Below are 26,628 nucleotides of genomic sequence, written 5' to 3' on the forward strand. Positions count from 1 at the left end.
TATAAAATGAGGTTTTCTGATTCAAAAATAAATTTTAACGCAACCTAAGGCAAACAATACATAGAATCAAATATAAACCACATCTTATACATAAATCTACTAAATTACAAAAGCTTTAATATAAAAACAAGTCTTCATGAAGATTTTCCTATAATAAGAGCACTTGAGACTTGACTTTGAGACATCATCAAAATTTCTGCTCTTTAGCTTTATGCTAACAATACTGAGAAAGCTAGCCTTGCATTTAGATTGATGCCGCTTAGAGAAATCATATCATGGACAACCATGATCAATGCATTCTCTCAAAAGGGAGACATTGACATGGCACGCCAATGTTTTGATATTATGCCTGAGCGAAACGTCATAACTTGGAATTCCATGTTAAGCACATATGTCCAACATGGGTTTACAGAAGAAGGGATAAAATTATATGTTTTGATGATGAAAAGCAAAGAAGTTAAACCGGATTGGGTCACTTTTGCAACCTCTATCCGGGCATGTGCTGACTTGGCAATTGTAAAACTTGGGACACAAGTCATATCTCATGCCATGAAGTTTGGGCTCAGTTCGGATGTTTCTGTTGCAAATAATATTGTCACTATGTATTCAAGATGTAGGCAAGTCAAAGAAGCACAATATGTTTTTGACTCAATATATGTGAAAAGCCTGATATCCTGGAATGCCATGATGGCAACATTTGCACAAAATGGTTTAGACAACAAAGTAATTGAAACATTTGAGGATATGTTGAGGACAGGGTGCAAACCTGACCATATAAGCTACGTTGCTGTTTTATCTGGGTGCAGCCACATAGTGCTTGTAGCTGAAGGGAAACATTATTACGAGTCCATGACTCAAGTGTTTGCCATTTCTCCAACAAATGAGCACTTTGCTTGTATGGTAGATCTGCTTGGTCGAGCAGGGTTACTAGACCAGGCCAAGAATTTAATAGATGGAATGCCTTTTTATCCAAATGCCACAGTTTGGAGTGCTCTACTAGGAGCATGCCGAATCCATCATGATTCAAGACTAGCTGAAACAGCCATGAAGAAGTTGATGGAATTAAATGTTGAAGATTCTGGAGGTTATGTTCTTCTAGCAAATATGTACGCCGAGTCAGGGGAGTTAGAAAATGTTGCTGATATGAGAAAGTTGATGAAAGTTAAAGGAATTCGAAAGAGTCCAGGTTGTAGCTGGATTGAGGTTGATAATAGGGTACATGTGTTCACTGCAGATTATACCAGTCATCCACAGATAAAGGAGGTTTATATAAAACTGGAGGAGATGATGAAGAAAGTAGAAGATACTGGAAGATATGTTAGTGTTGTCTCTTTTGCTCATAGGAGTGTTAGTGTGACACGTGGCACTAAAAGTGTCATGTGTTAGGTCAATTTCATCTTTTAGTGTTAAGTATCATTGTCTTAATTCAATTTAGTCCATATATAGGTCTCTTTGATTCAATTTAGTGTCAACTTTTTTTTAAAATAAAACAATATTATCCATTTCCAAATTGAAACCAAATTTATTATTTGTATAAATGTTATACTGATATTTTTATTAAAAATAACTTTTTAACATATTACATTATTTTATATTATTGGGTTATATATGTTTTTGGTACCTAAACTTTCGCACATTTTTTATTTTCGTCCCTCTTCCAAACTTTGATCCATTTTCGTTCCTCTCTTCTTAGAAAGACACGAATTTATCCCCCTTTGACCAACATCATTAGTTGTTTTTTTTTATGTGACAAGTTATTTGAGTTCTCAATACACCTTACTGAGCTATCTAGAACTCCCACTGAGTTATTCGAGTTTTCTATGTACTTTAACGAGCTATCTGAGCTTTCCACTAAGCTATCTGAGTTCTCCATTCCTCTTATCGTGTTGTCTGGACTTCGCATTGAGCTATATGACTTCTTGATTCACCTTCCGAGCTTTAGGGATGTCTTGTCGAGCTATCTAGATGTCTTGTTGACCTTATTGGGATGGGACATGACACGCTATTTTCCACCGAGTTATCTTGTTGACCTTGGAACATAACACACATGTTTTAAAGTGGGCATATTGTTTGCCACATCAGAAAAAAAACTAAAGATGTTGGTCATGAAGAACTAAATCAGTGGCTTTCTAAAAAAATAGAAATGAAAATGGATCAAAGTTTGAACGAGGGACAAAAAATGAAAATGGGTGATAGTTTACAGACCAAAAACATATTTAACCCTTTAACTTTACTGCCAGTATTAAGCAACAACTTGATTATGTTATAAATAAGGACTTTCTTGTTGTGAAGAAATTTCACCTTGGTGTATATATATATCTATATATATATATATATATATATATAAATATATATATATATAAATATATATATATATATGACAAAAAAGATCGGTGAAAATAGTAATTACTACTTACTAAAATGCATTTAGTCTATATTTCATCTTATTACATTCATTTTTCAAGTATACTTATTTTTGTTGGTTAACTTTGGTTTGAAATTTTATATTTATTTCCTTTAAAATTTATATTTATTTTTATTATATTTTGCAAGTATAAGATTTTGAAATATGGTTAACTTAGAGAATTTTCGAAATCCGATTTAGGAACTAACTAAATTTCAAAATATAGTTTAGCAACTCACCGGATTTCGAAATACAATTTAGAAACTCACCAGATTTCAAAATTCGGTTAAGGAAATTCATCGATTTTTGAAATCCAATTTAAAAAATCATTAGATTTCAAAATTCAATTTAGGTACTTACTGGATTTTGAAATCTGGTGAAGTTTCTCCCGAATTTGAAAATCTAGTATTCATATCTCCCGGATTTGATCTGAGTTATACAAGTGAACCACTAATCTATATGAGCTTCTCACTTTCTCCATCAACTTATCCTATCTATTTACCTGATCTACCGAGCTACTCAAACTCTTCTCTAAGCTTTATGAGTCGCTCACTTTCTCCACTAAACAATCTAGATACTCACCGGTCACTTAATCCAGTTATATAAACACTTCACCGAGTTAACTGATCCAACCTACTCCATTAAGCTAACCACATGCTTTATTAAGCTATCCACATGCTCCACCAACTAGATTTCGAAGATTTGGTACACTTCTTAACCGGATTTCGAAATTCAGTGAACCATTTAATCGAATTTCAAAATATGATTAAGGATATTTCTTTAATTAGATTTCGAAATCCTATAAAATCCTCAATCGGATTTCAAAATCCAGTGAACCTTATTTCCCCAAATCCGTAATCTTAGAACCTAAATCCCCGATTTCTATGTTCATATACAATATACTAAACATTTTAAATGAAATATAAATGGAGAAATCTAAAGGAATGTGTACCTTGGAGTGGATGAATGTGTGATGTACATGTGTTGATGAACTTTGGTGCAAATATGAAAATATCTGATCATGTAAGAGGAATAATAACATGGTGCAAGTGGGGTGGAAAGTAAAGAAAGTATGACAATAAGAATAGGTGGATGAGATAATTATAGGAAAGAGAATTTTTTTTTACCCTATTTAGAATGATGATTTAGGCATTTAGAAAGGTTTGGAGGTGAAAAAGAAAACTTGAAAATACAATAAGAACACCCTTGTAAATATTGTTTGAAGTCTAATAAATTGTATTTGCTATAATTATTTTTTTATGGTCCAAATACAGAACCAAACCTTAACTCAATAAATAAATATATATATATACTTTGATGAGTTTATATTCTCAGTCTTGTCTTTTGAGTTAACTCGCAAATAAACTCGATTTTCAAGTAAATTCGGTGGAATCATAGCTAAACTCGGTGGGATGGTGTAGAATCGCAATTATGCACAATTTTGCGAGTTTGAAATAAGGAGAACTGAAAAACAAAGAGAAAGTCGTTTTGAGTTTAATGTTTAATGACCTGATTAGGGCTTCATCACTTTTTCTTCATTTTCGTTGTGCTTCATTCCACCATTGTGTGTCGTTGTCGTGTGTCTTTGTCTGTGGCCTTCTCCTTCTCCATACTATCATGTTTTGTTAGGTCGTCGTCGTGTTTGTGGTCGCACTTCGTTGGCTCACCGTCGCACGCTCCGTTCATTAGTTGTTCGCCTGGTTCGCGCTGATAGTTTGGCTGGCTCATGATCGTTCGCCATTCGTCGTCGTGCTCGCTGCCGCAACTCTTGGTCTCGCCACCTTCAAGCAATGCATGTGGTGGTGAGTGAAGTTTTTTTATTTTAACATTATAGCCTCTGAATGTCACTACCTCAAAATGCAATTGTTTGTGCTTTTAATAAATAAATGAAATCCTTATGGTTTTATTAAAGTAATGAAATCATTGTTTGTGCGTCTCTTTAGTGGTTTTGTGTTTTTTATTTTAGTATGTAAATGAAAATATTTAATACTAAAGTAAAGCCTCGGTCCTCTTCTGCCATGGTTTTTTCTTTTTGTTTTTTTAGTGAAAAAAGTTAGAGCATCATGTTTGGAAATGCATCAAATTCAATGGAAATTAATACAAGTGCATCTTCAACCTTTAAGAATAGAAGTAAAAATGCTCCAGGCTAACGATAATGGAAGAAAAGTTAAATGTAACTATTGCTCAAAGATTCTGGGTTGAGATATATTTAGATTTAAACATCATCTTGCATGAACTAAGGAGGATTCTAAACCTTGTGCTTTTGTTTCAGATGAAATAAAAAAATTGATGATAAAAATAGTTACTGAAGCTAAGAATGTTTCATCAAACAAAAGAAAGTTAAATATCATTGGTGAAGACGATGAAGAAAGTGAGAGTGTTGAAGGAGAAGGTAGGGTATTCAGTTTTAAAGGAAAACAAAAGTTGCTACAACTAGCAAGGGGGGGTCCAAGAAACTATAAATCAAATGATGAAAAAAGGATATAAAAGAGAAGTTGATGCTCAAGTGGCTGAACTCTCTTACACTAGTGTCATTCCTTTTAAATGTAATTAGAAATCCAACATTTGCAAAGATGTGTGAAAATATTGGTAAGTATGGAGTTGGATACAAACCACCATCTTATCATAATATTAGAGAAAAACTATTGAAACAAGCTGTGAACAAAACAAAGATGCAATCCTTGAGAATTATAAAGAAGAGTGGAAAAGAACTAGATGTACAATTATTTCTGATGGTTGGACGGGTGGAAAAAGACGTTCTATTTGCAACTTTTTGGTGAATAGTCTTAAAGGGATGATTTTTATTTATTCACTTGACACTTCAGACATATAAAAAACATCTGATAAAGTTTTCAAAATGTTAGATGATGTTGTCGAGTTTATTGGAGAATAAAATGTTGTTCAAGTTGTCACTGATAATCCTACAAATTTCGAGGCAGTTGGAGAATTGTTGATGCAAAAAAAGAGAAAAATTGTATTGGACTGCATGTGTAACACACTGTATTGATATTTGAAGATTTTGAAAAAAGTTTGAAGGTCCATGAATTAACAATTAAGAAGGGAAGAAAGATTAGCACTTACATTTATGGAAGATCAAGCTCAATTTCCTTGTTGAAAAAGTTCACTGAAGGTAGAGACTTCATAAGACAAGGTGTGATTAGATTTGCCATGACTTATTTGACTCTTGCTTGTCTTCATGAATTGAAGGCATCATTATTGTCCATGTTTAGCTCTAAGGAGTGGAATGCAAGAAAGTTTAGAACTTCCCAAGAGAGGAGAAGAGTAGAACATGTGGTATTAGATAGCCAACTTTGGAAGAATGTCTCCATATGCCTAAAATTTGTTACTTCTATTAGTGGACTCATATGTAAAACCCGCAATGAGTTTCATTTATAAAGAGATGGATTGTGCAAAAGAGAAGATTAGGTCGAACTTTATAAATATAAAAAAGAGGTAAAATTTCAAACGTTTACTCATTCAAAGTTTAATTATTTATGTGCGAAATTATTTCTAATATAGCATAATTGGTCTGGTAATTATATGTAGTTATGAAAAGGTTTGGAGAGTAATTGATGTTTTATGAGATAATCAACTTCATAGGACTTTGTATGCAGCTACCAATTTTTTAACCTCATTTTCACTACGAACCTAACTTTAGATGTGATAATGGTGGAGAGGTGAAAGAATGATTGTATATGTGCATGAGAAGATTGGTACCAGAGATATGGTAGAATAAAGAAAACTAATGAAGTGATATATTCCACACTCATGCTACCATATCACAAAATTACAAATGAAGTTCTAAATGTATTACATGTCTAATATCCTCCGGTGACCTAACTTATATATATGCTGTCTTGCTTTCCTTGAAACAAAATGAAAAAAAAAATGTAAAGCTGGGTGCTTGTATTCCAACAATATAAGATTTATACAGTGATTGTAGCCACAGCCACAAACAGTAACGCTTTTGAACTAAAAGCAATTACACAGTGGCAACACCGTCATCGTACAAAGTGGCCTGGTATGAACTGTGTAGACAACAAAGCCAGGGATCGCATGCTCTTTGAAAATATGAAAAAAATAGAGTACTTATTACAGGTATAAAACACACTCGTGAGCAAGACTTAAGATTCTCATATAAAGAAATGTGTGGCCGGATGAAATTCGCTATCACAGATCATGAGGGGCACGGCTATTATCTGAATGAGTCTGAGATCCAACATTCGAGTTTTGAGAGGTAAATAAGTTGGGGTATGAGAAGTATGAATCATCATCCATTGAAGGTAATCTCTTGGGCTGGTGACTAGAGGAGTTGTCATTCAGTACGTGATTACGGGGCAAGGAGGAACCCAAATCTTCCTTGAGTGCGTCAAAGGAAGGAAAGCTTGATGAATGAGAGCCTGAGGAAGTATAATCATCCTGGTAATGTTCAAGATCTTTTGTATTATGGACATCAGAGTTACCTGCAGGACTTTGCCCTGTGAAATTTTTTTCTTTTGTTGGAGATTCCTTATCACCACCAGCATAAAATGGGTTCTCTGATCTGCTGTTTGATACACGTGTTGGGAAAAATACGCAGAGCTTTCCCATAAAGTCAGATCTGTGAAAGTGAAATAAAAGTAGAATAATTGGACACACCAAAATTGATAACGGAGTTCGGCCAATAATGCCTACGTCTCCGGACTACTGCAGATCTTTTAATAGGAGATAATAAAAAATACACTGATGCTTACAAAACTCTCTCACAGTCACTTACAACCCACAACCCAATTACACCCAGAAGCTAAACTAATTCTCTCTTAGTTTTTCTACCTCTCGTTGATGATAGTTTGCAAACTCTGCCGAGAATGCTTTGAAGTGTTGTGTTATGTGATGCAAATGCATGCTGCAAAATGCCCCTTTTATACTTGAAGGATGGGCACTATTCCAAAGGCCTTTTGAATAAAAAATTGCAGCCACTTACTTTCCGCAACTTTCTCCATGTTTTGTTCCATGTCCTATGGCCATACTTTGCTCCATTTCTTGCAGGATTTCAGCCACACTTTTTGACTTTTCAACAATCTCCCACTTGAGAACAGATTTCAATCTGTTCTCACACCTTGATCAATACAGTAGTCTTCTTAGGTCTGTTATTCCAGTAAGCCGACTAAAGTTGAGCACAACTTTAGTTTGTCTATGGTCACCACCTTCGTTAGCATATCTGCCGGATTCTTGCTTCCCACAATCTTCTTTAACGTTAGCACCTCATCCTCAAGCAGAGATCTGATGAAATGATAGTGTATGTCAATGTGCTTGATTCTGGAGTGAAATGCAGAATTCTTAGCCAGATGTATTGCACTCTAACTATCACTGTGTAAAACGCTCCTTTCTTGAGCGAATCCCAACTCTGCCAACAATCCCTGAAGCCATATCAATTCTTTACTGGCTTCTGTCACTGCTACATACTCAGCCTCTGTAGTTGATAAAGCAACAATTTTCTGTATCCGCGACATCCAACTAACAGCTGTAGTTCCGACAGTGAAAACATAACCGGTGGTACTTCTTCGGTGATCGACTTCACCTCCGAAGTCTGCATCTATGTAGCCCTGTAATTTTAGATCTACTTTTCCAAAATACAGACATTTTTTTGTTGTGCCCTGTAGATACCTCAAAATCCATTTAACTGCTTCCCAATGAGCTTTTCCTGGATTTGCCATAAACTTGCTTACAACTCCCACTGCATGGCCAATGTCTGGCCTCGTACAGACCATTGCGTACATCAAACTTCCAATGGCTGAAGCATACGGAATCTTAGCCATAATCTCTTCTTCTTCTTTTGTTTGAGGAGACTAGTCCTTGGATAGACGAAAATGACTGGCCAAAGGAGTACTGACTGGTTTGGCCTTTTCCATGTTGAATCTCTATAAAACACGATTGATGTACTCTGCCTGAGATAACTGCAAAACTCCTTTTTGCTTATCTCTCGTGATTTGCATTCCAAGAATCTTCTTTGCTGGGCCTAAGTCCTTCATGTCAAATTCTTTTGACAACTGCATCTTCAAATTTCTGATGTCTGTCATATCTGATCCCGCTACTAACATGTCATCAACATAAAGTAGCAAAATGACATAGCTGGACTTGTACCTCTTGAAGAAACAACAATGATCAGCATTGCACTTCTGGAAACCTTCCTTGTGCATGAAGCTTTCAAACTTTCTATACCACTGCCTTGGAGCTTGTTTCAGGCCATACAAGCTCTTCTTCAATTTGCACACCATGTTTTTCTTCTTTCCTTCTGAAAAGCCTTCAGGCTGGTGCATATAAATCTCCTCATCTAGATCTCCATGAAGAAATGCAGTCTTCACATCTAATTGCTCTAGGTAGAGCTCCTCACTAGCCACAATACTTAACACAGTCCTGATAGTATTGAGCTTGACAACTGGAGCAAAGATTTCAGTGTAGTCAACTCCTTCTTTCTGCTGAAATCCTTTGACAACCAGTCGGGCCTTGTATCGCTTGGAACCATCATGGTCTTCCTTCACTCGATAAACCCATTTGTTGTGAAGTGCTTTCTTTCCCATAGGTAACTCAACTAGTTCCCATGTCTGATTTGAGATCAAAGACTTTATCTCGTCTTTCATAGCAAGCTCCCACTTGTCGGCATCCGTGGTTTGACAAGCTTCCATATAATCTTCAGGCTCCCCTCCATCAGTCAGTAACATGTAGTCTATGTATCTCCTGTTAGGCACATGGAGCCGAGAGGATCTTCTCAATACAGGAGTTGGAGTAGGAGGTTCTGATTGTTCATTGTTTTCTTCATTTGATTCCTCTGGCTGAGGACTCCTCAATATAGGACTTTCTAGGATATCTTCCACCTCTGCATAAACTGGTCCACTCGTTTCTGAGTTTTTGGTGTCAGTATTATACATGTCCTTGTACATCACTTTTTCATTGAAGATTACATCTCTACTGCGGATCATCTTTTTGTTTTCATCATCCCATATGTGGTAGCCAAACTCATCTTCACCGTAACCAAGAAAAGTACACTTCTTTGATTTTGGATCAAGTTTGTTTCTAACTTGATCGCTGATATGCACATATGCTACACAGCCGAAAACTCTAAGATGTGAGAGTTTTACCTCTTTTCCGCTCCATACCTCTTCCGGTATCTTGTGCTCCAATGGTACCGATGGACTTCGGTTAATCAAGTAAGCTGCTGTGTTGACTGCTTCTGCCCAAAACTGTTTTGATAAGCCTGACTGTACACGCATGCTTCTGGCTCTTTCAGTCAACGTTCGATTCATACGCTCAGCTACACCATTGTGTTGAGGCGTACCTGGCACGGTTCTCTCCATTCTGATTCCGTGCTCATAGCAAAACTTCTTGAATCTGGTGTCTACATACTCACCACCATTGTCGGATCTGAGCTTCTTAATCTTCAATCATGTCTCATTCTCCACCATAGCTTTCCAAATTTTGAAAGCTTCAAATATTTCAGACTTGTGTTTCAGAAAGTAAAGCCATACCTTTCTGGAGTGATCATCGATAAAAGTCACGAAGTATTGCTTCCCACCAACGGATGGGAGTTGGTCCCCAAACATCAGAGTGGATGAGCTCAAGCTTCTCTTTCTTTGGGGTTCTTCTACTTGTCTGAAAGCTCACTCTCTTCCGCTTTCCAAGTATACAGTCTTCACACATGTCAATTTTTACTGACTGAAGACCTGGTAGTTTTCCTTTTGAGTGCATGACCTTTATCTCCTTCTCACTCATATGTCCAAGTCTTTGGTGCCATAGATTGGGACTTTCATTTGTTGCAACTGCAATCAAATGACATGCTCCTGCTGTCTTGTAAAGAGTACCACTCTTTTTGCCTCGAGCAATTATCATCGCACCTTTTGAAATCTTCCAATCATCACCGTGGAAGATTGTCGTGTAGCCTTCACTGGCTAGCTGACCCACTGAGATTAAGTTCTTCGTCAGGTCGGGAATATGTCTGAAATTTTTCAATTCCCATATAGACCCGTTCAACTTAATCTTTACTGCACCTTTTCCTACAATCTCACATGATTGTTCATTACCAAGGTAAACCTTACCAAGATTTCCAGGAACATAATTCTCGAATAGTTCCTTTTGTGAGGTAGCGTGAAAAGATGCTCCAGAGTCTAACACCCAAGACTCCTCTTTATTTTCAAGGGAGCATATCAACGCCTCGTCCTTTTCTGAGGTAGAGGCAACGTTTGCTTCGCCCTTTGCTTCTTGACTCTTCCGTGCACTCCTGCACTGGTTTTTGTAGTGCACGGTCTTCCCACAATTCCAACACTCGATCGTCTTCGAGTTTTGGGAACTACGATGATTTCTGGACTTGGATCGTCTCTCCTTTGATTTGCCGCGTCCGCTTTCTTTGGTTGAACTTCTTCCTCTCGACTATGTATGCAATACTGAAGAGGTTGAGGGTTCACCCGACTCTCTCCGCCGGATCTCTTCACTGAAAACCAAATTTTGAACATCATCAAATCTTAACTTATTGCTTCCCGATGAGTTACTCACAACCGTGACTGTAGCATTCCAACTTTCTGGGAGGGAAGACAAAAGTATTAAAGCTCGTACTTCCTCATCGAACTCAATCCCAACTGAACTCAACTGGGTTGTAACAGTGTTTAGTTCATTGAGATGATGTGCCACCGAAGCACCTTCAGACATCCGTAGATTGAACAATCGCCTCTTTAAGTGAACTTTGTTTGAGGCTGATGGTTTCTCGTACATATTTGAAAGAGCCTTCATTAGACCTACTGTTGTCTTTCTTTTGCAATGTTGAAAGCAACATTACGGGATAGCATCAGTCTAATGGTTCCAAGGGCTTGTCTATCAAGGAGATTCCAATCTTCCTCCGTCATACTCTCTGGCTTCTTTCCTGTGAGTGGTTGATACATATTTTTCTAATACAGAAAATCTTCTATCTGCATCTTCCAAAAGCCAAAGTCTGCACCATTGAACTTTTCAATCTTCAGTTTTCCTTCATCTGCAGCCATTACTCCAACTCTGATCTGACTCTTCTATTGGATCGTTTTTGACAATTTCTATGAACTACTGTGTTTCAAAACACGTCTGTGGACAAATTTGTAACGCCGAAAAATTTTGCACTATTCACGGAATAGTACTTTACTATTCATATGAATAGTAACATCATAAAAATTGTAGAACTAACAACCAACTCTGATATCAGTTGTTGGGAAAAATACGCAGAGCTTTCCCATAAAGTCAGATCTGTGAAAGTGAAATAAAAGTAGAATAATTGGACACATCAAAATTGATAACGGAGTTCGGCCAATAATGCCTACGTCTCCGGACTACTGGAGATCTTTTAATAGGAGATAATAAAAAATACACTGATGCTTACAAAACTCTCTCACAGTCACTTACAACCCACAACCCAATTACACCCAGAAGCTAAACTAATTCTCTCTTAGTTTTTCTACCTCTCGCTGATGATAATTTGCAAACTCTGCCAAGAATGCTTTGAAGTGTTGTGTTATGTGATGCAAATGCATGCTGCAAAATGCCCCTTTTATACTTGAAGGATGGGCACTATTCCAAAGGCCTTTTGAATAAAAAATTGCAGCCACTTACTTTCCGCAACTTTCTCCATGTTTTGTTCCATGTCCTATGGCCATACTTTGCTCCATTTCTTGCAGGATTTCAGCCACACTTTTTGACTTTTCAACAACACGTTCATCAGTTCTCTTCTTAGTCAGCTCATTAATACGGACTTGAGCAAGACTAGCTGCTGTGCGAGCTGCAGCTGCAGCCCGTTCAGCAGTTTCTGCAGCAGCATGGGCTGCAGCCAACACATCCTGTAAGTCCACATTGGGTTCCGGTTTTGCGCTTGACAAGGTGGGAGATGATTCACTGGGTCTTGCAGAAAATGATCCAGATGATAATGCTGGAGGAGAGATGAATGGCACGAACTGTATATTCTCTTTGGCAATTGAGGTATGGGGTTCATCTTTGTGAACTGTTGATCTATCTTCAACTTGCTCCTGCTTGACATCTTCAAAATCTCCGGAATTGCTTGATGAATCAAGATCAACATCAAGGGGTTCCATAGTCAGATGTGTAACCATTTCTGGAGCTGTGGCAACATTTGCGTTAGGCCGGACTGATACTTTAGGAACTTCAGGAAATTCTAATGTATCAGAGCCAGAATCAGAATCAGGTTCTTCTTTATTGGGTGTTTCATGAGCAGAGTACATCTCTTCGTGTGGTTTTTCATCAGGAAGGGGCAACTTAGACCCACTATAGAATTGGGTGGGGCCATTCTGAAAAGGAAAGGACTTATAATGCAAGATAATGGTGCTTTACTAAATCATTGCCAATTTTTTTCGAGTTAGTCATTACAACTTAATACTTACCAATAAATCTTCATGTTTTTTAAAGAACTCAGTTTCTGATGCTGCTGGGTCCCATTCTAAATCATGCTCAACAGCAATGTCTTTCAGAAGGTTCAGTTTCTTTTCTGGTGAAGGAGCACGGATTGAAAGTAGCTCTATTAACTGCAATTGAAATTCACATGGAGAATGTCATGAAAATAAAATGGCTTTCTGTATAAAAAGTTTAGCAACAAGAGAAGAAAAAATTAACAGCATGAAAAATTCATGGAACCTGGCGATTAACACCACAGTCTGGCCTGAGCTCAGTTGCAGCAGATAAAAATTCCTTCCCATATTTGGCAGCAAATAGCATCTGAACCTGCAACAACTCTGGCAGATCTGCACACCTTGGTGCAGCAAAACATACACTAGATATGGCTTCCTTCAAATCAAGTGGACATTCCCTGAAAATATTGCGAACATTGATACATAACTAGAGAATAATGATTGAGATTTTATAGCTATACTTTCCTTAGAAGAATGATCATGGTCTTAATCAGAACATACACTAATTAATCCATTGGCCACTTTTTTGGACTTATCACACACTTAAAAAGATGACGATAGAACTTCCTAGTCTGCCCAATGATACTAATAGCAAAAAATACATACTATATGAAGTTTATAATAGCATTGACAACTACTCAGGAGTAGGTCTGTAACTGATCAGCCTAACATAACTTACTTTACTAACTATCTTGAAAAAATACTTAAAGATAAGTACTCCTACAATGTACAAGTACTGAATTCCAGTTCATGGCTATGTTTTTTTTGGAAGAAACGTCTGCATTAGCACCTCTACGAGAGAAAGCTAAGAAGAAAAAGGAAATTAGTTTTTTCTGTAAGCTGAAATTAATTTTTCATAAACCAAAATTAGCTTATCTACATGTTAAAAATAAGGTTTTTGAGAAACTAATAGGAAATAACTTAATTAAATTAGTTACACATTAACTAATTTTAACTTAAGGAAAAACATTTTAATTGTTTTTCTTATTTTCTCTCATATACGTATTTATGGAGAAGTTTCTTCAAACAGAACCAAAGCATATGCATGCTTCTTAGCAAATGCATATTTTCCTTCCATGTTTGACAACCTTCATTTGGTGTGTATGCATGCTGTCCATGGAAACAAAGGAGGTAATTTCAAATTCTACATACAATAATGAGACATCAGAAGAAGCAAAAAAAAAATAAAGAGCAGTAGGACAACATACATAAAATTTAGTATGTTGTAGTGAGGCACAACTATGATGCACTACGGAATTCTCTTTATTATTTTCTCCAAAAAGAAGAATCTGTAAATTCTACTAAGAGCCCAATAATATATCATCAAGGAGTGTTTGCATATGTTTCCGAAACCTACGGAGGTCAGTGTAATTTTTCAAAACTAAATTTAAGTAAGAAAAGTACATATCCAGAGTATTAGAAGCCTCCTAGAACCATGAACACAAGCAATAAAAGAAAATTGAAAACCTCAAAAAGCAATCTAGAATCTTATCATATCAAACAAAGGTACTCCCTAAAAAGAAAGTTGACACCCATAAAGAAGCTAAAAAAACCTACCCCAAGTTCCCACCTCCCAAAGAGGTTGAGAGTTATATTTTTTGAATTATTAAGAAATTTTCAAGCTGAATCAGAAAAATAAAAACTGCATTATTGACAGTTAACAAGTGAAGGGTGAGTGAAAGAGTGATGAGGATTATAGTCACTGATAGACAGCAATTGACAACCACAGGGACCTACTTTCACTTCTAGAGATATGTAGTGGTAAAATTTGATAATTAGGGCAGTACAATATTTAACAAAATCAGTGATGTTCACACAGCTAAAGATAATGATAATTGGGATAGTTTCTTAATAAAATTGGTTGTGGCTGCAAATAGAAATACATAACTCGGCTGCAAGTAAAACCTACAAGATGGATCATCAGTTAAAAGCATTGAATTATATCAAAAAGAAAATTCTCAGCAAAAACTTCTAGCAAGTCCTTTTTAATGGTTTAATGTAATGTTTTCTTAGGTCTTCCCCTACCACATTATATTGAATTCAAACCCTTTTTCTCACTAGTGTTTCTGTTGGTCTTCTCCTCACACAACCAGATTGCCTCACAAAGTTCCATTATCAATAGGGACTACTCAGAATTTCTTTGATGCAGATCATTTGTAATTTTACATTTTCTTGTATTTCCAATTATCCACTCAATCACCTCAGTATTCTCATCTCTGCTACAATTACTTTTGTTCTCGTTGGCACTTCACTGTCCAAAAGCCAAAGCATCACTCATTTTATAGTTTCGAATAGATTTTTCATTTGAGTGTCATAGGCACTGAGACAATGGGATCACAAAATTATGCCCAAGCATTTATCAATTAATTGATAAATCTGTTCAAACTAGTTTTAAATCATATTACACCTCGGACAAATTCATTGTTTAAGAACACTCCCTCAACCAAAATGCTGAAAATACTCATCATTCTTCTGAGTTTACAGCCAAACAATCCCTCAAACAAAGTGGCTTTTACATTGCATACTGTAGGTCTTGACTACAAACAAACAAATTGATCCTCCCAGTTCCTTATTAGTTAGATTAGTAGAATAAAGTAACATTTTTTGAAAAATCAGTCTGAATAATATACCAACATTGTCATCAACACAAGATTTACTAGTGACTAGCCTGAATGCAAAAGTCAAATGGACATAACACACAAATTCAGACAGAAACCAAGCTAGGCAAGCAGATTTCGGTTTCATGTGTAGACTACCTTTGAGATTCAATTATTGGAAGACGGACAGCAATAAGTTCACAAAAGAGTTCAATGATTTCTTGGGCAGCCATCATATTCTCCTCTCTGATAATATGTTCTACCTGCACATATGACCACGACAAGAACAGAACTACCAAAGAAAAAGTACCAAAATGATTTTCTTACTTTCCTCAACCATTGGCTCAAAATACTACAATTTAAAAAAAAGAAATTAAAAACCATATGCAGGTTTACCCTAATACGAGCTGTGGCTTCTTGGCCAGTCTCAAGCAGCTTGGCGATGTCACGCCGCATATTCTTTAACTGAATCTCTCTTCTGTTTCTTAACAGCTTTATTCGGGGAATTGTAAGTTTCAGTAGAGTTTTACTAAAAGTATGAACATTGGCAAACAGATCAGTTACAAACAAATTAAACACTAAAAATACAACAATGAAAGCAATAGCAACGACAACAATGATAAAAGAGTAAAATGAAACACCACAACAGAACTGTTGTCCAGATCAAGGTTTTATAAAAAAACAATCTGACCGCCACCGTGATTTCGGCCACAAGGTTTTTTGGGATAACTCACAATTGCAGTTACAGTTTCCGGCAATATATAAAGTTGGTTTAAACCAGCTTATGCAATAAACAGAATAATTTAAGTCAAACTGAAACACAATCCGGTAATTCATAAATGAATAATTAAACCATAAGAAAAAAAAGTCATAAGCAATTTAAATTGAACTTACAGGAATACAAACTAGTAAACTAGGCCAATTGATCCACAGTAGTAAACTCAGTCAATAAATTAATTTCAAAGTACAAAAAACATACACTATTGAGAGCGTAAATGGTAAATGGTCATTACGGAAGGATTTGGGCCGCCGGAAAAATGGTCTCAGAAAATTGGATTAAACATTTTGGGGATGAGTTTCCCTCTTCGAATGAAACATCCCTTTGAGAGCGTTTTTCTCCGTAACCCTATTGAGCACCTTTCTTCCCTCATAGAGGCTCCCTTGTGTCGTCTGCTTCATTTGTTCAGTTCTCGTCACCTATCAGAGAGCCTCTTACCGGCCATTGTGGTTGGTCGTCTATTCCGCCATTGTTCGCGGCCACTGGTAAGTTGTCTTCTCCCATTTCGCAAATTGGGAATGTGTTCGGTGTATTGAATTTTTTCGGTTGCAGGCTATTGTAGGGTCATTCACAGAAGAGGTGTAGTGTCTTCGTTGAGGGACTAAGGTCGAGGGTCCCTGGTAGGGTTTTCTCCGCTGTCGTCATCTACTATTCTTGCTATCGTCTCAAGAGGTTAGGCCCTGTTTCTGGCAACTTTGGGTTTGGCCGTGGGTTGGTTTTGTTGCTTTGATTCGTTTGGGTTGTTTACTATAAACTTTGTCATGACATTTATTTATAAATGATGTTGTTTGAATGCTCATGATATATATGTGAACAATGCTAGCTGAATGTTGTTGTGGTAGGAAAAGAATTGAGATTTAGTAATGGTTGGACGTGCAGGACATGAGAATGATGTCAAACCCTTTAGGTTGAGTCCAATTTACCAAATAATTGGAACTATAGTTTATAATCAGTGTGTGGTATAGCAAGACATGGTATTGGAGGTGATTCAACTTGATTGAATAGATTTAGTTCTTCATATAATCGTAGTTTATTTAAAAACCTCTCTCGTATAAACTCTTTTGCATCTTCCCAAGCCTTCGGGTCTCTCTAAATAGCTCAAGCATTGACATATCTTATTGTCTTCACTGGAATTTCTTAACCATCTATCACTAATTTTTCCTTTGTTTGTCTTGGTACAAGCAATGGTGCTGGTGGGTACAACCTTAAGGTTTCTTTTATCACTGGTTTAAAATAGGGAAACTTTTGAACATCATCCATATATCTATCAAACAACTATATCTATCATGGTTCATAACATTGAAAAATGATAAGTTTATGATCAAACTGTTATTCAAAGCTTGTTTTTACTTTAGGGCTTTGACAGTGGAACACATTCAACCTGACAAACCAGTGGAGTAACACAAGCAAGAATTTTATGTTTACCAGTCCCCCACTGTACGAACCTATATAAATTGCTAGTTCAGCAATTCAGTCATCTTATAATATCTTTTGCATTCGGTATATTGGAATTAGAGTTTAAGTTTTGTTGCCACTCCTCAAAATCTTCATTGTTCATAAAGAATTTTCTATTTTAGGTTTCTGCTGCATATCAGCTTATTGTAATTGCTTTACCAACATATAGTTCCAGAAACAACACATCCCCACATAAAACCACAAGTCACAAGCAAAAAATTGAACTAAATCTGTTCATGATTTTTCTCATTTTGTTTCTCATTAGTTCAAGCTTTTTCTCTCATTTTTCAATGATTCACAAACTGTTTTAACCATCAACTCAGTACATATGCCTCTTTTTCAATGATACCCCCACACTTGAACTCAACAATGTCCCATAACACACAACCTACTTTACCTCACAACTCTAGGACATGGTATAATCTGGTTTTACAGGTCCAAGGCTGACAATGGACTTGAAAATCTGAATAAAAGCCTAAAACAGGCTCAAAAATAGGTGCTAGGGAAAATTTTCCAAGGAAGGCTATATTTGGCAAGTGACTTAATTCAAAGAGGGCCTAGATCACATCAAGAATGCACATCAAATGATCAGTTATGAAGAGAAATAATGCAAGGCCTAGAATGACATTTTCATGAATGCACACACAAGAAAAACTCATGTTCAAATCTCTCAAGGTTCACTTTTGTCAAAACTGTTCTTTGCAAATGATTCATCATTTAAAAATCACTTAATTCAATGTATGGAACTGTACAAACATGACTAAAAATTATCCACTCAAATTACACACTCTATCTATCATCTACAAATTAAGAGCTAAGCTAGCAAAATGAGAAATGTGCAAATATGGAAAAAATAGTAAAAACAGAGGTAAAATGTATTCAAGCAACTTTAAAATGACTAAAGAAAGGTAGAAACAAACTCAAATTAAATTCTACAATAAACTCAAAATTTTACTACTCAACCTACAAAAACACTCTAAACTTGTACAAATAATTTTTTAGGAGTTTGCATTCTTAGCAAAGATTTTTTTAACAAGTAAACTAATGACAAACAAACTTAAAAAGACTCAAAATAGAGTGCATTTAGATGGTTGATTGATGTTTTGCACACTGCCTTGATTGTCCAATACCACTTTCCTTTGATCTTGAATGGTCCACTATGATCCTAGCACATCAAAACAGCTGCTGTGTTTGATCTCAAACAGCTAGAACAACATTTGAAACTATTGTTTTAAATCTGGTTTCGCATATAGATTATTGTTGAACATCTTACATTAATCTTCTAGTGTCTTGTTGATGTTTTAATTGTTGTTCCTGAGTGTAGTTAGCTGTTCAAAAGCTATTTGAATCTTTGAGTCAAATTTTGGGTGGTGGAGTTGCTTAATTTGATAAATATAGGGGTTGGCTAAGTCAAATTCTGGAATGTGTGAATGTGAAATGTGTGAATGTGAGTAACTTCTGCCTTGTATGTTCCCTCTTTACCAGAAGCTTTGTATCTACGAGTACTATAGAGGACTTTAGAGCTTAGTCATGACTGCTAATATGCTCTAGATATACTTGTGTACCAATGTTATGCCCTTAGGACTTAAAAAAATTTAAGAAAGCCTTGGCTGCAAGGTTAGGAGGGAATTGAAAGATTTGAAACGATTTAACATTGACTGTGGATGTCTATATAATAATCTGCAAGAACCTGTGTTATAATCACGGTAATCAAAAACCTGCAATTCACTTTTAGTCCTGCACCATCCATTTAAAACACAAGAAGACCCTAGAGTGCCAACTCCAACACTTCAAAACTGGTCAAACAGTTTCTAACTATTTGAAACCAGGTTTTCCTCCAAATTTCAACTTTCAGTTTCACTTATTAGTTTTGTCAAGTCTTGTGCATCATATGCAGTTTAAAATTCTGTTGTCAAGTTTGTGAATCTGTTCCAGCTTTCAATTTCCATTTTCAATCTGTGTTTAGGTGCTAAATTAGGTGAAATTTGCTACATAATTGGCTACAGCAAGTGTGGTTAAATGAATCTTGCTGTGTTTGTGCATGTGCAACATTTGAACAAGTGTATTTTTCCATTTGGAAGTTGTGTGCACTGTTCATTTGGTAAATTTTAAGCCTATATGCAGAATCACCCTTTAAACCATCAAATTTGCTTTAAAATGGAAGTGAACCAGTGAATTCATATTGCAATTTGTTTTCTAGTTGTTTCAATGTTTAAACATCTTTAAAATGATGATATAAAGTTGATTGATGCATCAAAATAGCTGCTGAATCACTTCCTAGCAATTTTGGGTTTAAAACCACTAATGTAGAAGCATTTTTCTGGTGCAGTGTTAAAATCAAGTGCATTTTGTTTGAAACAGTCACCAACAGATTCACATCTAGTGAGGGTAGCAGCTTGTGCTTCATTGTCTGATATATTTACAAGGTTAGATATTTCTTTTCCTACCTTGAGACTATTATTAGTTGGTACAAATATTGGTCTGCAATGTAGAATGCTCATGCTTGATGCATCTGATTAATATCTCTCTCTCTCTCTCTGCATGCTACTGCATGGTTGTCACCTACATCAACAATAATTTTTTATTTCTCTGTTATGCATAATACTCAATAGGACGAGTACTTTATCTGTGGTGCAAGTAAAGCAAATGTCTTACATGCAACTATCTCAGAAGTTTTACGACGCCTTCAAGCTGTGTGGGACTTCCCTCAAATCCCCACTCATTGCTCGCAAACTTCATGCCCAACTCATACTCTCCGGCTTGGACGCTTCCCTTTTTTTACTCAACAATCTACTGCACATGTACTCCAGCTGCGCCATGCTCGATGATGCTTTTCTCGTTTTTCGCCAGACCAGTCACCCCAACACCTTTACCTGGAACACCATGCTCCATGCTCTCGTTTATTCTGCTCGGATGCGCGAAGCAGAGAACTTGTTTGATGAAATGCCTGCAAGAATGAGAGACTCTGTTTCTTGGACCACAATGATATCTGGTTATTGTCAGAACGGCCTCCCTGCTCACAGCATCAAAACTTTTACGTCAATGCTTCGAGATTCTGGTCATGAAATTCAAAACTGTGACCCCTTTTCCTATACTTGTACAATGAAGGCTTGTGCTTGCCTTGCCTCCACTCAATTGGCACTTCAGTTGCACGCCCATGTAGTCAAGTTACATTTGGGAGCCCACAGTTGCATTCATAACTCCCTGGTTGATATGTATATTAAGTGCGGATTAATCCGTTTGGCTGAGGCTGTTTTCCTTGACATTGAAAGCCCGAGTTTGTTTTGTTGGAACAGTATGATTTATGGATATTCGAAATTATATGGGCCCTTTGAAGCTCTCCGGGCGTTCAACCGAATGCCTCATCGTGACAATGTTTCATGGAACACGCTGATATCTGTGTTTTCTCAACACGGTCTTGCGGTCCGTTGTCTTAGTATGTTTGTGGAGATGTGCAGTCTGGGTTTTAGGCCCAATTTCATGACTTATGGTAGTGTACTCAGTGCATGTGCCAGTATTTCTGATCTAGAATGGGGTGCCCATTTGCATGCTCGGATTCTTCGAATGGAACATAGCCTGGAATTATTTTTGGGAAACGGTCTCATAGACATGTATGCCAAATGTGGATGCTTGGGACTGGCGAAACGTGTTTTTAATGGTTTAGGGGAACGTAATCAAGTTTCTTGGACTTGTTTGATCGCTGGGGTGGCACAGTTTGAACTTGGCGAAGATGCTTTGACACTATTTAACCAAATGAGATTGGATTCTGTGGTGTTGGATGATTTTACTATTGCCACAGTACTTGGGGTTTGTTCGGGTCAGAATTATGTTGCCTCTGGAAAACTACTTCATGGATATTCAATCAAAAGTGGGATGGAGTCCTCTGTTCCTGTAGGGAACGCAATCATTACAATGTATGCAAAGTGTGGTGATACTGAGAAAGCTAGCCTTGCATTTAGATTGATGCCGCTTAGAGATATCATATCATGGACAGCCATGATCAATGCATTCTCTCAAAACGGAGACATTGACATGGCACGCCAATGTTTTGATATTATGCCTGAGCGAAACGTCATAACTTGGAATTCCATGTTAAGCACGTATGTCCAGCATGGGTTTACAGAAGAAGGGATAAAATTATATGTTTTGATGATGAAAAGCAAAGAAGTTAAACCGGATTGGGTCACTTTTGCAACCTCTATCCGGGCATGTGCTGACTTGGCAATTGTAAAACTTGGGACACAAGTCATATCTCATGCCATGAAGTTTGGGCTCAGTTCGGATGTTTCTGTTGCAAATAGTATTGTCACTATGTATTCAAGATGTGGGCAAGTCAAAGAAGCACAATATGTTTTTGACTCAATACATGTGAAAAGCCTGATTTCCTGGAATGCCATGATGGCAGCATTTGCACAAAATGGTTTAGGCAACAAAGTAATTGAAACATTTGAGGATATGTTGAGGACAGGGTGCAAACCTGACCATATAAGCTACGTTGCTGTTTTATCTGGGTGCAGCCACATGGGGCTTGTAGCTGAAGGGAAACATTATTACGAGTCCATGACTCAAGTGTTTGCCATTTCTCCAACAAATGAGCACTTTGCTTGTATGGTAGATCTGCTTGGTCGAGCAGGGTTACTAGACCAGGCCAAGAATTTAATAGATGGAATGCCTTTTTATCCAAATGCCACAGTTTGGAGTGCTCTACTAGGAGCATGCCGAATCCATCATGATTCAAGACTAGCTGAAACAGCCGTGAAGAAGTTGATGGAATTAAATGTTGAAGATTCTGGAGGTTATGTTCTTCTAGCAAATATGTACGCCGAGTCAGGGGAGTTAGAAAATGTTGCTGATATGAGAAAGTTGATGAAAGTTAAAGGAATTCGAAAGAGTCCAGGTTGTAGCTGGATTGAGGTTGATAACAGGGTACATGTGTTCACTGCAGATTATACCAGTCATCCACAGATAAAGGAGGTTTATATAAAACTGGAGGAGATGATGAAGAAAGTAGAAGATACTGGAAGATATGTTAGTGTTGTCTCTTCTGCTCATAGGAGTAAAAGGTACCATAGTGAAAAGCTTGCTTTTGCTTTTGGGTTGCTTAGTTTACCATCTTGGATGCCTATACATGTAATGAAGAATCTTCGTGTGTGCAACGATTGTCACTTGGTAATAAAGTTGTTGTCTTTGGTCACCTCAAGGGAGCTTATAATGAGAGATCGATATCGATTTCATCATTTCAAGGATGGGTTTTGCTCCTGTGGAGACTATTGGTAGTTGAGGTACACATTATTCTTTTCCATACCTACTAACCCTCCCATTGCTTCTACTTATACGCTTTTCCTTCTCAAAATCTGGCAACCATTATTTGAAAATAGTTTGTTCACTATACCAATATTGTTAACCTTTTATCTAAATTAAATAACACTTTTGCATATAACTGCTAGCAATTTGACAGAACATGTTAGGAGGTTAAGAGTGTATGAAAGAAGAAAGAAACATTAGTTAGCCTAACTGCCTTGGGAGTTAGGAAAGGCGGGAAGGGGTTGTATAAATAGGTCTTGTATAATTGTAAGGGGGGGTTTTGGATCAAGTATTAGTCTGACAGGAATTCTTTAATCCTGTAAAGGGGAGGTTAAGCTCTCATCATTCGTTGTACTTTGTATTCTTTGCTGTTGATAATACAAAGAGAGGTTATACAGTATTTCTGTTGAGTTTGTTTGGGTGTGTTAGCATGAGTTTCTATCAGAACATAAATATATAAATTGCTTAACTTATCCTGTTTGAAAGTTGTAGATTGAGCGAAGAGGGAGTTAATTCCATAACTATTTAACTTTCTTTCCTTATTGTTGAATCACATGTGCTAGTACAGCTTTCAATACTTTAAATGTGGTGTCTCACTTAGATGTTACTTGGTGCCTTATCTCTATTTGTTCACATCTCTTTTACTGTGTGGTGCTTGTATTGAGTTAGATAATGATAGGTCGACCCAACCCAAGATCTGTACACCCAATTTGCACTACTTTCCCAGTGGACAAAGGTCAAGTCATCAACCCATGAAATTTATCAATTCCAGTGAGCCACTGCTTTTTAATTCCAATGGAAATAGAAACGAAGAAAGTTGATCGTATGCCAAAAGTTGTATGCTCCCTAAAACCCTTGTTCAAGCATTCCTTCTTCATTTTCTTTTTATTGTTGTTGCTATTGTAGAAGTACAGAGTTTGTTAGAAGAAGAATAGTTTCCTTATAAGTGTTTCAAAACCCTGAACCCAGCCTCGGCGTCCTAAAGGGAGAGCTTTGTTTTCTAAAGACCTTGAAAATTCGGTATATTCTTTTGTGAATAGGAATAGGAAACGAGCGCAAACAATTTTCAGTGCATCAGATTATATGGTAAATGGTAGACCTGTTATGTTTATTTTTCTGAGTTTTTTCCTTTATTAGTTTGATTGTGCAATAGTTTCCTTATAAGTCTTCCTTCTGCGATGAATGTTTTGTGTTTCAAATTAGTTAGTTTTTGTTTAGTTATCATAATTAGTTATGTTGACTTGTGTGTGGATTTTTCTTTTGTTATACAGTGAGTTAATTGTTAATATTTGTATTGTGGATACAAGTTTTGTTAAGCTTTTTTCTAAGATTTATAAATTAAACATATTTGATATTCTAAAAGATACTGAAATTTGGAATAATCTTGAACCATCAAATAGTAACTTCGGTCTAACATGTGTTATTTGTTATGTTATATTAGGTTATCATGGTAAGAGACATTAATTAGAATGAAAAAATTGCTCATTAATATTTATTTTAAAAAAAGTGAAAGATGCAATGTGAATAGAAAATTGCCACTGTGGAAGGAAAAAATGTATTTGCCCCGCAATTTAATTTTAAATTTTAAATGCTAATAGTGTTATATAAGATCTAAAATAATAGTTTATTATATATTAAAGGATATACATATTTCTATTTTTACAGTAAATCAGTTAAAATAATTTAAATAGATGAAATAGTGAAAAAAACTCTTTAGTGAGACAATTTTTTATATGATAGTATAAACAATGGGTTAAATATGTTTTTAGTCCCTTAAGTATCACACGATTTTGGATTTAGTCCCTACTCGAAACTTTGATGGCTTTTAGTTCTCATAGTTTTGAAACTATTATAAATAGTCCTTAATTTTGGATGTCGTTAACTTTTGTTTGACGTGGCTAACGGCCAGCCCACGTCTGATGTCAGGTATGAGTTTATTCTCTGCCACGTTTTCTTTTCATTTTATTCCAAATTTGCACACAAGTCCCTAATTTTTTCAATGTTTACATTTCAGAAGGAACACTAAAATTAGGGTTCATAAGGAACACTGCAATGAGGTCCAAGAAGGCGAAACCCAATTCACCTTCTGAGCTTTAGGGATGTCTTGTTGAGCTATCTAGATGTCTTGTCGACCTTATTGGGATGGGACATGACACGCTATTTTCCACCGAGTTATCTTATTGACCTTGGGACATAACACACATGTTTTAAAGGGGGCATATTGTTTGCCACATCAGAAAAAAAACTAAAGACGTTGGTCATGGAGAACTAAATCAGTGGCTTTCTAAAAAAATAGAAATGAAAATGGATCAAAGTTTGAACGAGGGACAAAAAGTGAAAATGAGTGATAGTTTACAGACCAAAAACATATTTAACCCTTTAATTTTACTGCCAGTATTAAGCAACAACTTGATTATGTTATAAATAAGGACTTTCTTCTTGTTGTGAAGAAATTTCACCTTGATATATATATATATATATATATATATATATATATATATATATATATATATATATATATATATATATATATATATGACATAAAAATCGGTGAAAATAGTAATTACTACTTACTAAAATGCATTTACTACAACGTCTATATTTCAACTTATTACATTCATTTTTCAAGTATACTTATTTTTGTTGGTTAACTTTGGTTTGAAATTTTATATTTATTTTCTTTAAAATTTATATTTATTTTTATTATATTTTGCAAGTATAAGATTTTGAAATATGGTTAAGTAAACTTAGAGAATTTTCGAAATCCGATTTAGGAACTAACTAAATTTCAAAATATAGTTTAGCAACTCACTGGATTTCGAAATACAGTTTAGAAACTCACCAGATTTCAAAATTCGGTTAAGGAAATTCATCGATTTTTGAAATCCAATTTAAAAACTCATTAGATTTCAAAATTCAATTTAGGTACTCAGTGGATTTTGAAATCTGGTGAAGTTTCTCCCGAATTCGAAAATCTAGTATTCATTTATCTCGGATTTGTTCTGAGTTATACAAGTGAACCACTAAGCTATATGAGCTTCTCACTTTCTCCATCAACTTATCCTATCTATTTACCTGATCTATCGAGCTACTCAAACTCTTCTCTAAGCTTTATGAGTCCCTCACTTTCTCCACTAAACAATCTGGATACTCACCAGTCACTTAATCCAGTTATATAAACACTTCAAACAGTTTTCAAAATATGATTAAGGATATTCCTTTAATTAGATTTCGAAATCCTATAAAATCCTCAATCGGATTTCAAAATCTAGTGAACCTTATTTCCCCAAATCTGTAATGTTAGAACCTAAATCCCCAATTTCTATGTTCATATACATTATACTAAACATTTTAAATGAACTATAAATGGAGAAATCTAAAGGAATGTGTACCTTGGAGTGGATGAATGTGTGGTGTACATGTGTTGATGAACTTTTGTGCAAATATGAAAAAATCTGGTCAGAGGAACAATAACATGGTGCAAGGGGGTGGAAAGTAAAGAAGAGAAAAATTTGAAATGTGACGTTGGGTTAGAAGTATGACAATAAGAATAGGTGGATGAGATAATTATAGGAAAGAGAATTGTTTTTTTACCCTAATTAGAATGACAATTTAAGCATTTAGAAAGGTTTGGAGGTGAAAAAGAAAACTTGGAAATACAGCAAGAAAACCCTTGTA

At 36.1% G+C, this 26,628-nt stretch overlaps 3 protein-coding genes across 9 annotated transcripts; 2 read left to right on the forward strand and 1 right to left on the reverse strand.

The window, feature by feature from the left end:
- The first annotated feature begins 252 nt into the window (after positions 1-252).
- LOC108344390 (pentatricopeptide repeat-containing protein At2g13600) lies at positions 253-1,386 on the forward strand. The gene has a single exon (XM_017582838.2). It carries the CDS (start codon positions 253-255, stop codon positions 1,384-1,386), a length of 1,134 nt encoding a protein of 377 aa, XP_017438327.2.
- A 10,275-nt stretch (positions 1,387-11,661) lies between these two features.
- LOC108344389 (uncharacterized) lies at positions 11,662-16,139 on the reverse strand. Its single transcript, XM_052867021.1, has 5 exons — positions 15,810-16,139; positions 15,573-15,676; positions 13,043-13,214; positions 12,793-12,933; positions 11,662-12,699 (listed from the first exon to the last, which is right to left on the reverse strand). The coding sequence occupies exons 1-5, from the start codon at positions 15,867-15,869 to the stop codon at positions 12,007-12,009; spliced, it is 1,170 nt and encodes a 389-aa protein (XP_052722981.1). The 5' UTR covers positions 15,870-16,139; the 3' UTR covers positions 11,662-12,006.
- A 274-nt stretch (positions 16,140-16,413) lies between these two features.
- On the forward strand, positions 16,414-25,356 carry LOC108345563 (pentatricopeptide repeat-containing protein At2g13600). Of its 7 annotated transcripts, XM_052867020.1 has the most exons (6): positions 16,414-16,676; positions 16,744-16,863; positions 19,976-20,072; positions 20,259-22,709; positions 22,848-22,928; positions 24,965-25,356. In XM_052867020.1, the coding sequence occupies exons 4-5, from the start codon at positions 20,293-20,295 to the stop codon at positions 22,921-22,923; spliced, it is 2,493 nt and encodes an 830-aa protein (XP_052722980.1). In that variant the 5' UTR covers positions 16,414-16,676; positions 16,744-16,863; positions 19,976-20,072; positions 20,259-20,292; the 3' UTR covers positions 22,924-22,928; positions 24,965-25,356. The 7 variants fall into 7 exon arrangements, with proteins under 7 accessions (XP_052722980.1, XP_017439650.2, XP_017439651.2 ...); XM_017584161.2 differs by having other exon boundaries at positions 20,259-22,928; positions 23,620-25,356; XM_017584162.2 differs by having other exon boundaries at positions 20,259-22,928; positions 23,630-25,356.
- The last annotated feature ends 1,272 nt before the right edge of the window (positions 25,357-26,628 follow it).

Source organism: Vigna angularis, chromosome 8 (genome assembly GCF_016808095.1).
Source record: "Vigna angularis cultivar LongXiaoDou No.4 chromosome 8, ASM1680809v1, whole genome shotgun sequence".
Classification (NCBI taxonomy): Eukaryota; Viridiplantae; Streptophyta; class Magnoliopsida; order Fabales; family Fabaceae; genus Vigna; species Vigna angularis.